Here is a 13173-nt window from a genome sequence, read left to right on the forward strand (position 1 = left end):
TTTTTATGTTGTGTTTCTCCACAATACTGGAAATACTGGCTATGGACAGCCCTGCTTACGGAAATAACATCAGTCATTATTACTTAAAGTTTTACACAGGTTCTGTTAACTCAGTAAGCAGATTTTGTCACACATGACTCATGCTATTTGTTTCATGGTCTTGAGCACAGATTTGCATTGAGCTGGATTATGGCAGGTCCTTGCTTTTAGATACAGGTATGTGTGTGGCTTCTTCCTGTAGATGAAATATCCCAGCTTACCATTAGGATTCTCCATCATTCTTGTAGGCAACCAAAGTATGAATATGTAGGGAAGTTCTGGTAATGTAAATACTTTAGGAGTAAAGGAGACCACACACTGAAAGGAAAAATGAAAGAAAACTTTGCTAGATTTTGGAGTAATCCTTTTTAGAGCTAGAATGCACATGTGCAAATGCCCCCCCCCCCCCCCCCCCCCACACACACACACACAGTATGTGTGTCGTACAGTACCAGTGCTGTTTTGTGGCAGGTGGCAGCCGATTTGCCAGCTAGGAATATGGGAGGATGGGGTAGCAGGTGCACAGATTGATGTGATACGTGAGCGTCAGAGCCCTTGCGAGTGGTACATGCTGAAGGTGACATGGGGAAACCCACTACCAGTATGTCATATCTTATGTACCTTACCAACTATATCCAGCCACCCAACTACTTTTCCTTTGAAGGGACAGTATGCAAACAAATCTGCACCAGGCAAGGGCACCCTGCTGTGCTAGTCTGTTTAAGGGCCATCTACAGGGAACCTTCCTAGCCTCCCAAACTCCCAACCCCTCATCTGGTTCAGATTTGATGATATCTTCACAATCTGGACTCAAGACACCCTTTCCTCATTCCTTCACAACCTCAATACCCTCTCTCCCATCCTCTTCACCTGGTCCTCCTTGATCCAACATGCGACTTTCCTGGATGGTGACCACCCCTCTGACATCTCCATCCACATTACACCCACTAACCACCAAAAGTCCCTGCATATTGACAGCTGCCATCCCTGTATCTCAGGTGATATGAATTCCCTTACCCAGTATTCTACATGTCTCACAAAGGCCTTCACATACAGGCACTACACCCGCCAAAACCTAGTCTGCAGACAGATTTCCCATGTCATATCCTAACACACTCCAAATCCTTCCACTAGCCCAAAAATAAGCTACAAAGGAGCACCTTCCTCATCACCCAGTACCACCCTACACTCGAACAACTAAATCATAGCCTTTGTCAGGACTTTATCTCTCATCCTACCCTGAAATCAGGGACATCCTACACAAGATCATTCCCACCCTGCTAAAGCAGTGTTTCATCGCCTACTCAACTTATGCTACATCCTTGCCCATCCCTATGCCAGCCACTTCCACTCTCAATCCCATGCAATAAAGACCATACTCCTGTGGAATACCCAGGAGTAAGACTTCTCCAAGCTGCCCTCCCAGTAATTCTTACTCCCGTCTTACCCCATCAGAGGATGGGCCACCTGTGAAAGTAGAAATGTCATATACCAGCTTTGCTGCAAACACTGCACAGCTTTTCAAGTCAGTATGACTACCAACGAGTTGTCCACCATGATGAATGGCCACCAGCAAACTATTTTTCAAACTTAATTTGATCACCTGGTGGCACAACATTCAGCTGATCACACCCCAGGCCATCTGGAACCGTCCATTCACCACCAGTTTCTCAGAACTACAGAACTGGAAGTTATCCTTGCAACACATCCTCTGCTTCCATAACTGTCCTGGCCTCAATCTCTGGTAACACACTGCCCCCCCCCCCCCCGCCCCCTTCTATCACCCACTCCCAATTCACTTCCCCATGCCACCTTCAGCATGCAGCACTCCCCACAGGCTCCAATACCAGTACATCACATGCATTGTGACTCCATCTATCTGTTCACAGAACTTTCCACATATTGGAAGTAGGTGGTGGTGAGTGCATGTTGAACTAGTCTCACCATGTAGTTATCAAAGTGACTCTATAGTAGAGCCATGGAATCTTACAGCTGTACCCATATGGAGAGGGAGGTGATGTCAAAACTGACTAAATGTGGTGTGCACAGTGACCCACGAGAGATTTTAGATGCTGTGCCAGGTGTCTGGCTGTGCCACACAAATTTATGGTGTTCACTATTGGACATAGTTAAGCTCCTCATTGTGTATTTTCAAGAAGGCCATAATCGTGTGGTGGTACTGGTGTCCCAGGGTACAGTACTGTAACTATGTCCTTGTACAGTCCTGAGTTGTTGTTGAGTAAGATGGTCCTCACTGTCACAGCTGTGTAGGATCCTTTTTCACTTACTTGATGCCAGATCCTGCAGGAGCACCTCAGTCATGCTACTCAGTCTCCTGCCTAGTCATCAGACTATAACGGCACCACCACAATGCCTTGGATGACTGTGTCATTGTCCTCACAAAGGCATATATAAGCCTGTGTTCTGCGACCTTGACATTATTTTTCAGTGTTTTAGCCTTCACAACAGCACCATTCAGAACATGTGAGGAGTGTTTACCTTGACCAAACCGACAAACTGGCAGTGACAAAAACTGGGCTGCACATGAGATGTGGTGTTAGCAAACCTACAAGTGGAACACACTGATGCGAAAGCTGCAGAGGCAGCAGGTGGAATATATAGGCAACCCTAAAACCCAACACTGGAGGTAGGCTACATATTTTATTTGGGTGTAGGCCCTATTCAATTTTTGTGTTTTGATACTGAATGGTGTTTCATTGCTTGTCTTCATATTAAGTAAGTTTTGATTCTGTAATCTGATGTTTCTAATATTTACATATGTCAAATGAGGTTTTCGTTCACGTTTTTGATTTGATAATGAATGTATTGTTACATGTATGCGGGGTATTGCAAAATACATTTTAGCTACAGAGATTAATTAGAATTAATTGGTGTCTGTTTCTTAGTAAATTATGTTGTTTCATTGTTGGTGGGTATCGTGCAGTGCGGTTTAGTTACAAAGGTTAAGTGAGGGCACTGGCATACATCAACTAGACATCAGCCCAATTACGTCATACCTAGAGGCATTTCATGTACCAGGCTTTCTACGACTCATATACAAAACTCTAATAAGACAGAATGTTAAAACTTTGTTTCTTCAGCCAGTGTCACACACCACCTAGCAACATTAAGCAACCTCACAAGCACAAATGGACATAGAACTGAAAACACAGTTAATAAGCAAAAAATGTACGTGACTGGGTAAAACAATTAACTCTTTCAAATAAACTGCATTTTGTGCGTGTTTGTACTCTGATTTTACAATGCATTACTGCTGATGGCCATATAAACAAGCAGCATGAAGCTGCATGCCAAACTTTCTTCAACGAGTTATGGCTCACATGATGAACTTAATATGTGGCTAATTAATAAATCGTATCAGCACTTCTCATAACATTTCATAGTGCTGCAATACCTTATTAAATAATTTGAGCATAGGGCAATGGTCCACCAGAAACTTATGTACCAGTACCCAAAAAGAAATTAATGTTCGCTACGAAAATTTGGTACCCCACATTACACAAATCTACAGATGAGAGTTATTCTGATCCTGCACAGTCTGTATTTTTCAGGGCAATGGTTCACCAGAAACTTATGTACCATTACCCAAAAAGAAATTAATGGTCGCTACGAAAATTTGGTACCCCACATTACACAAATCTACAGATGAGAGTTATTCTGATCCTGCACCGTCCGTATTTTTAAAAGTTGTTCAGTTGTATGATGTTTGAATACATGGGCAGACTTTCGCTCAGCCCACGGGTTCTTTCTGTTTCTTGCAAGATTGCCCCCTGAATAAATACAACTACCAGTATTTACGTTACCATTCTTTCGCTATAAAAAAAAAAATAACGCTACATACGAACGATAGGAGTAAACGTCGGGGGTGGAACCGACTTCTCCGCCGGAGGTTCCATTATTGCACTTCCTTTACAATTCGTCACAGAACTACACTCAATCTTATCTGAACTGTGAAAAATTTGCAAATGTGTCTCAAAGAACTTTAGATATTCCACTCAATGTTCTCCTAACTAACGTATCTATCTCTACCCACTGCGCCCCTCACAAACGCTGTAAGAGCAATCGGCAAACCAGCCTTCTGGATGATACCATAGAGTATAACTATGGATGATACGCTTCATCTTTGAAGGGTGATGTTTACAATCAAATCGCAGTCCATGGAGAAAGAACGGCAACAATTGTAAACGGAACTTTCGTTGAAATTCCAACCAGTGAAGGTAAGACAGATTAAAAACTGCTCGTTTGTAGTTCCTCTCATTCATAAAAAATCCTATAATAATCGACGGAAATATTTTCATTTGCGTCGATTTGGAGCATCTCACGCCATTATAAAGAGATCGAATAAAAATGTAGTTTCTAATGTATTTTTCAGCTTATGTGCAAATAAGCATAATTCTCGAAGTTTTACTACTGTATCGCCAACTCACTCGGAACACTATATTGTGGGTTAATATGTTGTAGGTGGACATCATTCGTAAACAAATGAAAGAGGTGTTGCATGGATTCGGCGGAGGTTTTATTCAAAAGGCTAAGCTATGTGAGAGGGTGTAGTTAGTTATTTAAAGATAAACATGGTACGCGAGTCCCGTTCTTTCAAATGCCGAAAGCGTACAGTTGAAAAGTTTTGATTGGATTCACATGATGCCTGGCCACAATTATTCGTGGAATTTAATTGAAACTCGATCTTTGTAAATGATCTTGTTCTGTCAGTGTTCTTTTTAGTTGCCGTTTCTTTTGCGGGGCGTACAGAGCGAGGAAAGCACCAGTGTTCGATACAAAACTTGTCTTCCGAACGACTAGGTTTAAATGTTTTGTGGCCCGACTACATGCGTATTACTGGCAATCCCAAATACGCAGCTGCTGAGAAAAAAAAAAAGAAGGATGTCTTTCATTTGCCTGCCAAAAAGCACGATGACTGAATTAGGTACCACATTTTACGTGTTAACCGCATGTGCATTCATGTAAGAGTCCCTTGAATGTGTTGTGAATGAAGTTTGATACGAATGATCCCATAGCCGAAGACCATTGCAGAGAGCAGGAGTTAGGTACCAAACGCTTCTCCTGTTTCGAAATCAGTATTGGTGGTTGTTTTTGTGATGTTAATAATGAGCATTTGATTTACTGTATCTGACTTAACTTATTCATTAAACGTTCACAAATGAGTATTTCATTGAGTGGGTACTGAGAATTCCATTATTTGATGAAAATCTGCTGGCTTTCAGATTGTATTGAGCTTATTTCCTGTTCATTGATGCATATTTCGTAGTTGCTGCTTATGTTCTTCAACTCATTTCTTGTTGTTTGTTGATGTGTATTTCCTAATGATGTAAGTCTATGAATCAGAATTGTAAACTTAGTGCTGTGAACATTTCACCTACGTTTATGAATACCAGGAGGCATTACAATAATTTGTGAAGGAAACTTGTGAAATATTAATGGCTATTGGTATCTCCATTCTCACCAACCTCATGATTGGGTTTACAGTATCAGTGTAGTTGAACAAATGATTGCAGAACACAGTGCATTAGTAATAGAACTCAACATGAACAGTAAATTGCAAGCAAGCACATGGCATTCAAGCTACACATTCAGGATGAGGGTTATTAAATGCTCTTAAAGCAGCATTGTCTGATGTGAATTGTCAGCAGAAAATTGCAGACATGGGGGCAATACCTCATTTGAATATCTGTTGCAACCAAACCTTGAAAACAAATTTTGATGACATGTTGCTGTTAATTCTCAAGAAATATCCTGCAGGCAAATCGCAAGGAAGGGGAAAACCTATTAAAGGGAAAAAAGCTACACTTGTGCTAGATAAATCAAAAAACATTTTTTATGAAATATGACAGACACATGAAGACAGCCTTAGATCTTTCAACTAAATACCTGCTTCGTTGTACCTACTGAAGAGCCAAGAGGATTTACAGAATGAGAATGGAGGATGCAAAGAAGAAATACAATAACAAGTTCATTAAAGAGGCTCATAACCCATGTAAAGCAGCTTGCGATCTGGTAAATGAGCACAGGAAGAAGCCTTAAATTTCTATTGTCCTGATGTCTTCAACCAGTACATAGTAAGGTTATTAAGAAATACTTTAAACGAAATTCCAGACAAGGCTTAGACCCTACGTCTTGTATAAAAAAGTAAGTTGATGCACTATTAAAAACTGGAAGTAAGTGTATCCTAAGGACATGGTAAAAATAGTGAATACATGTAAAACATACAGAGAGTGCAGTATCTATGGCATGTCTTGCACATTCCTGAAGAAGATTATTCCAGAGCTTGCTCACCCTCTAGTCGTAGAAGTCAAGAAATGTTTATCCATTGGTGTCTTCCCAGAATTCCTGAAACTGGCACGCACAGTACCAGTCTACCAAAAAAGTGACCCATGTGAAGTGTCCAGTGTCAGATCATTTTCCATAATCCTATCCTAGCTAAAGTTGTAGAGTCTGTAATGCAATGCCAGATACAAAATTACTTCGAAGACAAAAACCCCATTCAGGACATACATCAGGTTTTTTGCAAGAGGAAGTCAGCATTCAGGAAGATAGGGCAAAAGGTTGAAGACAAGGAAAGTGTCTGTGACCTCAGCAACTGACACCCTGTGACCTCAGCATGCCCTTTGAGTGCATCTCGCTCAAAATATTGCTTAGTAAATTACAGTGTTTTGGTATTGGTTGTGGTGTGCTGGCTACCCTTCAATCCTTTCTTGAAAACCAAAAGCATGTAGTATAAGTTCATGATGCAGTCTCCCAAGAGCAAAAACTGGAGCATGGTGTACCCCAGTTATCCATCTCATGACCTCTCCTGTTCCTTATTTACATCAACGATCTGGGTTGTAATAACCACATATTACAGTTCGGTCATTCCACATCAAGGGGACCAGGGGTCCCCACTCGACCATCTCCAAATCTAATGAAATTTGGTGTGGAGGTTCTGTACGGTCTTTGCTGGCTACATACCAAATTTCAGTTCAGTATCTTCAGTGGCTGAATTCTTAGGGGATTTTAAAGACAGGCTGCTCACCTTCATATCATGTATGAAGGCGCAAATGTGCCAACTTTGCTAGGCTTCTTTAAAAGTTCTAGCAAACATTTGGTCATTTGCTTTTATATACACAGACAGATTTTTATGCTGAATTACACCGTGGCAAAAATTAGGGGTTTTGCCTTACCTAAATATAGATACAAGCCCATAAAGTGGCTAAAAAATTCCTTGCACTATTCTGAGAGCCATAGTTTCACTAACCACTGCTAGTTTTCATATGAACCAATCACACCAAAACTTTAGAGGATTATTCATATCTATGACGTGTATAAATCAACTAAATTTAATTAACATTGCATGTCCAGATGAAAACATATGCAGAGTTGGCCAAAATTCTCTTCTTGCAAATTTTAGGGGGGCAATATCTCAACTGTGTCTTCTTCACTCCTCTTTTTCTTGCCCCAGCTCGAAAAAGCATGCTTTAAGCTTTCAAAACAATATTTTTTAATTTCTGTATCTGTCAGTCTGATGAGTAAGAATACTTTTTAAAAGTTATTATTTTAGCACTTGGAGGAGATTGAAAAGTCAAATATTTTGCTCGTTAAGTCCCATGATTAATTATTTTTATTCGAGTGTATGAGTCAGTTTCAAACATTAATTTAACACATGACATAAAAACAAGTATAATACAAAACACAGCAAATTTGCGTAGCAAAAATACTAAAGAGTCAGTTCCATTTTTCATTAAGCACTTCTACAATTTTGTCAGTGACAGATTGTGGATAACTTTATTGTCTTCCTGGTGATGATGTTGATGAGGCTTCTGAAGTCATGAAGATATGTTGGTCAGGAATCCAGCAGGTATCTTTAGCAGTCGGCCAGTGGAAGGAACGAGCATGACCATGTGGGTGCATAAAGCTGATGAGAACATCTTGTTATTCCTGTGAAACTTCACGTTTCTAACCCACCAAAAATTGCCATACATACAAGTAACACACTGTCCTGGTTGTAATCTTGGAATTGAGACTGCTGGAATTTCTTCATCTGCTTCAAATGCATTAACAGTTAATGCTGTAGCATCATTGGAAACTCTGCTTACTCTGAGCTGATTACAATTAATTGATTTTCTCTTGTTCCAGATACTGTATGCCCCATGGTAAACCTTGTTGCTTGATCTGGTTGGATTTTTTTCAGTTTCTTCTTTTGGTACATAAAAAAGCTTTGCACCTCGAATACTATCATATAGAATTTGAATAAATCATATGGAGTCAATATTTGGTTACCAAAGGCCCTCTGCAGACTAGCACAGGCTGAAAGTCCTTTTGCTGTTCCCTCAATGCCATCACAAGGCAATTCACTGTGGCTTGTTGCAAAAATATTCCATTTGGCAGTGATGCAACTCCTTTTCATGCAGGCATAAATTGATGAAATTTTTGAAATTCTTATATTGAGCAGCTGAATCATCACTAAAATAGTAAATGTTCTTAATGTTTCCAGTCTTTGTCTTTAAATATGCTATCAACATTATTTGAAAAGCACGGACAGCAATGGTATTATGACAGAACAGTTGCTGGCCATACGAATGCTAATACTCTGACATTCTTTGCCATCGAAATAGACATCAGATGGGTGAAATGTGGCCTGACTATTCTCCCAATGGAAACCTTGCAAAGTATCCTGAACAGCAAATGAATAATTCTTGGCAAAATCTATCAATATAATTAATTCACTTTCTGCAAGATTCCTTTTTAGCTGCTTAAGAAATAAACTTTGGTGTTCTGACACAAAGTGAAGGCTTCTTAACCTGATAATTTTCAAAATCAATGCCTCCATGAAATCTTCAACAGTTCTCTGGCAAGTCTCCAATGTGTGTCTGCCAGCATGGACCCATTGCTTGTATTCCATTGTTTCTTCAGGGTCATAGTCTTTAAAAGAGTCTTCAAGAAAAGCCTCTAGTCACATTTTACATGGACATTCCTTACAGTGTTGGAGCATACAATTTTTTAATTCCAAACTGCATAAAGTTTTTTTCATCAAATCCTTGTAGTCATCTTGAATGGATGTTGCTGAAGCCAACATTAATTTGACATTTTGATGAATTGCACATACACATACTGAATGTGATACAGAAGTACCAGCTGTACTACAGCATTTTGGCCTGAGCTCACAAAATTTTGAGAAGCTTAGTTCATTTCCGTATTGCTTACAATAAGCAATGAACATTTCTTTAAATTTACAAAGGAGCAGGTTTTTCTCCTTGTGAATCTTTCCCTATTTATTCTTACTACAACACAATCCTTTTTTGCTGGGCATAAACGAGAAAAATCATCATTTTCCGAGGAATTAAGGACATTTTGTTTTACTTCATCAATGAGCTTTTTCCCCTTTTGGGTTTGCAAGTGTTGCCAAAATCCTGTCTTTCATCTTTAGTTTCCTAGCCTTCTTCACCATCTTAGTTGAAACAGCAAATTCTTTATCGATTTTTTCAGTAGTGCAGCTGTTTCGGGGCAGGGTCGAAATTTGAACTCTGCTGCTATTGCTTGAAGTCTGAAGTTTAATTTTAAATTGTTCAATTAAGGTGTCCATACCTTTACATTTATGGCACTCTTCCATTTGTATTTGAGCAATAACTATTTGGCTCACACCAGCAGCTGTGGCAATTACCTTAGTAATGTTGCCTTGGGCTTTCAGACATTTGCACTTTATGTATCCCATTGAATCCCTCTCACTGATCTGTTGAAGCTTTAGTAGTGATTCTCCAAGTGATGATAATGAAGTGTTAGCAGTAGCAAGCATCAACAACACCCATGTCTTCAGTAGGCGGTGAGTCTTGCTTATCCTGACAGGATGAGTGTGTGTGGGCATTTCATGTTTACATTTGGTACAAATTTTCTGACCAGGTTTAAAAACTTCAGCCTATCAGACATTGCAGTGTTTATTGATTATATGTTTTTCTTTACCAAATGGGTTGCAGAAATTCTGCGGGAATTGAAATTTTGTCGTCAACAAGGCATTCTGGTTTGAATAAATTTGGGCATCATCAGTGAAACCAAGCCCTGACCTACACTGAAGAATCTCCTTGTCAATTGGTTACATTTCCTAAACTGATTGTAGTTTACTTTTTCCATGATAGAATGATGATGACTTCAGACAATATTCATTGTTGTTTTTATATAAAATATACAAATTAGGCTATCAAAACATATTGCTTTCATGCTTACCTTCAGCTGCAACATTAATTACTGATTATTCAGATACTCAGTACTCAACACTAAGATTGTACAGTGTCAACATCAAAGATTACACCGCACAAAAGACTGACACTGTGAAAATTGCCAATAATGAAAGCAGCAATTGAAAGTGGTGATTCAACAATGTATATCACTTCTGTGATGATAGACCCTTAAAAAAACTATTGCTGCTTTAAAATACCGGTGGAAACCAAGTGACAATGGATTGTAGAGTTAAAACCTTCTAACACAGCATAGCATTCTATTATGATCTTCTAGATTTTATAATCTTCAGGGCACTTTCTGAGGCTTTGTTATATTTATATTCTACACTGTAAAATAATTTAAAAACACTTCTTATTAGTACAGATACTTTCCCTAGACCACAGTAAAATCTTATACTATTAAAAGACACTACAATTACACGTTTTTTGATTTACAACTTCAAATTGTATTAATTTTTGTATTTATCAGTAATCCACTTTCTGTACTTTTGATAGGCATTCTTACTCAATATGCAAGATCCAGAAATTAAAAAAAAATATAGCTTTGAAAGTCTAAAGGATCCTCTATCCAGCTGTGGCAAGAAAAAAAAGGATCGAAGAAGACACAGTTGGGATATTGTCCCCCTAAAATTTGTAAGTAGAAAATTTTGGCCAACTTTTCAGATGCCTATTTTTTCATCTTGGCATCCAGTCCTAATTAAATTTGATTGATATATAGACATCATAGGTAGAAGTTTTGGAGTGATTGGCTCATACAAAAAGTAGCAGTGGTCAGTCAAACCATGGCTCTCAGAATATCGCGACGAATTTTTTAGCCACTTTAGTGGCTTGTATCTATATTTAGGTATGGCTAAATCCCTAATTTTTGCCATGGTGTGCCAGAACTTTTACAAAAGTGTAGCAAAGTTTGCGCCTTCGTACATGATGCGGAGGTGAGTAGCCTCTCTTTAAAATCCCCTAAGAATTCAACCTCTGAAGATACTGAACTGAAATTTGGTATATAATCATCAAAGACCATATAGAACCTTCACACCAAATTTCATTAGATTTGGAGACAGTCAAGTGGAGACACTTTTTAATACTGGTCCCTTTGACGTGGAATAACCCAATTTGCTGATGACACTACTCTTTTCGCAGAAAAGGAAAAGCTCCTGCAGAAATCTGCAAGCAACAAATGTGCACCTTGAAAACATCAAAGAATGGTTCATTGACAATAAAATGAAAATGAATGAAGAAAAAACACATCTTATAGCGGCCTTAGTAACATTGGATACTATGATAATATGGAGGCCATCAAACTGCTGGCATTCATGATTGACAGCAAATGCATCAATGAATGAGCAATAGTGTGTGTGTGTGTGTGTGTGTGTGTGTGTGTGTGTGTGTGTGTGTGTGTGCTCGAAGCTCTCCGTGTGTTATGCACTATTTCATAGCCACATATATTAGGCCTACTGTTATGGGGACACACTGCAGATTGCAAGGATGTATTAATGTTATAAAAGAAAGTAGTCAGAGTCATTGCATCAAGCAAACGACTAGAGTACTGCAATCCTATATTCACCTGGTTAGGAATAATGACGATCTTCAGGCAGTACATTTTTTTATACTCATCAGTGTAAAAGAAAACCAAGGCAAGACACGCACATAATCACGACGCCTGAAACAAGAGGATACCAAATCGTCGACTGTCTGGAACACTAGCTAGTTTTCCAGTGCTTGCTTTAAAAATGTTCAACTCATTGCCCCAAGAAGTGCAGTCCCTGCCACCAGGACCATTCAAAAGGAAAATAGCACAGGACCTTAAAGAGTATCCATTATACCCCATTGGAGAATTCTTCAATAGTGACCAAAGTGAATGGAAAAAATAATATTGAGAATATTTTTCTTTATGTATATGAAAAATTGCAAATAACTCGTATGTATGTAATCTTGATGCAATCTCTCCACTCATGACGTAAATGACACAGATCTTATAATAAAGTAATATTTGGAAATAATAGGCTGCCTTGATAAGGCCATTCTTAAACTGTTTCTTCAATCAAACAATAATTTGGTCATATTTTCTGATCCCATAACAGAAAACAGCATGTAATATTAGCAAACAGTTCAAGAGGATATTTCAAAGCTAGCACCCCTAGAAAAGCAGTATTTTCATTAAAGGTTCAATAAGTAATTCCAGTATTATTATGGAGATGCTTAATAAACAACAGTAGTTGACACTATGAGAGAAGTGTGGTGCAACAGAGAGAGAGATTTATTGCTAAAATTCCGTGAACATATGTCAAAAGTAGTCACACATATAAATTCCTTCCACATATGTCTCATGAAATGATCACAACATGCAGATGGGAAGGGAGGGAAATGATAGTGATATTAGAAGTATGCACTGTGACACTCGGATAGGTAGCCTGTGGAGTACAGATGTGGATGTAGATGTTCTGAGTGATATATTTGGTACATTTTCAAATCACATACTCTTTTCTTTGCTATTATCGTTTCATTAAAACAAATATACCCAGGATTCTAAATATTAAGTCGTGTGGTGGTGGTGGTGCAGTGCCAGCCAAGTTTAGAACATCTGTTGTTACAGAAACCCTTAGAAATCGAGAAGTATAAGTAGGCATAGGCCTTGATTCAGGTAGGGTAAATACCTGTCCCTCACCCTCTGCTCCACCTTCATTAGTGCTTAAAAGAGGGAATTTGTCATGTCCTATTTAATTAAATACTCAAAAGGCATCTCAGTTTTCATAACATGGAATCAGGCTGAATGTAAGTAGCCCAGAGCATTATTGTACCAAAACTACACAGTTATGAATTTCAGATAAATTGGCTCAGTGCAAAGCTACAACACGTGCCAGTTCCTAACTTACGTTAAATTTGTTGATAATTC

General features: G+C 38.8%; 2 protein-coding genes across 2 annotated transcripts in view; one reads left to right on the forward strand and one right to left on the reverse strand.

Moving 5' to 3' along the window:
• LOC126236136 (cyclin-dependent kinase 2-interacting protein-like) overlaps positions 1-4152 on the reverse strand; it is a 106534-nt gene extending 102382 nt beyond the window's left edge. Inside the window, exon 1 of the mRNA XM_049945217.1 lies at positions 3902-4152. Coding sequence (XP_049801174.1) covers positions 3902-3956 — 55 coding nt within the window. The 5' untranslated portion in view covers positions 3957-4152. The remainder of the gene's footprint in view (positions 1-3901) is intronic.
• Positions 4153-4179: 27 nt separating this feature from the next.
• LOC126236135 (zinc finger protein 345-like) overlaps positions 4180-13173 on the forward strand; it is a 195355-nt gene continuing 186361 nt past the window's right edge. Inside the window, exon 1 of the mRNA XM_049945216.1 lies at positions 4180-4277. The gene's annotated coding sequence lies outside the window, so the exon portion shown is untranslated. The remainder of the gene's footprint in view (positions 4278-13173) is intronic.

This window comes from Schistocerca nitens, chromosome 2 (genome assembly GCF_023898315.1).
Source record: "Schistocerca nitens isolate TAMUIC-IGC-003100 chromosome 2, iqSchNite1.1, whole genome shotgun sequence".
NCBI lineage: Eukaryota > Metazoa > Arthropoda > Insecta > Orthoptera > Acrididae > Schistocerca > Schistocerca nitens.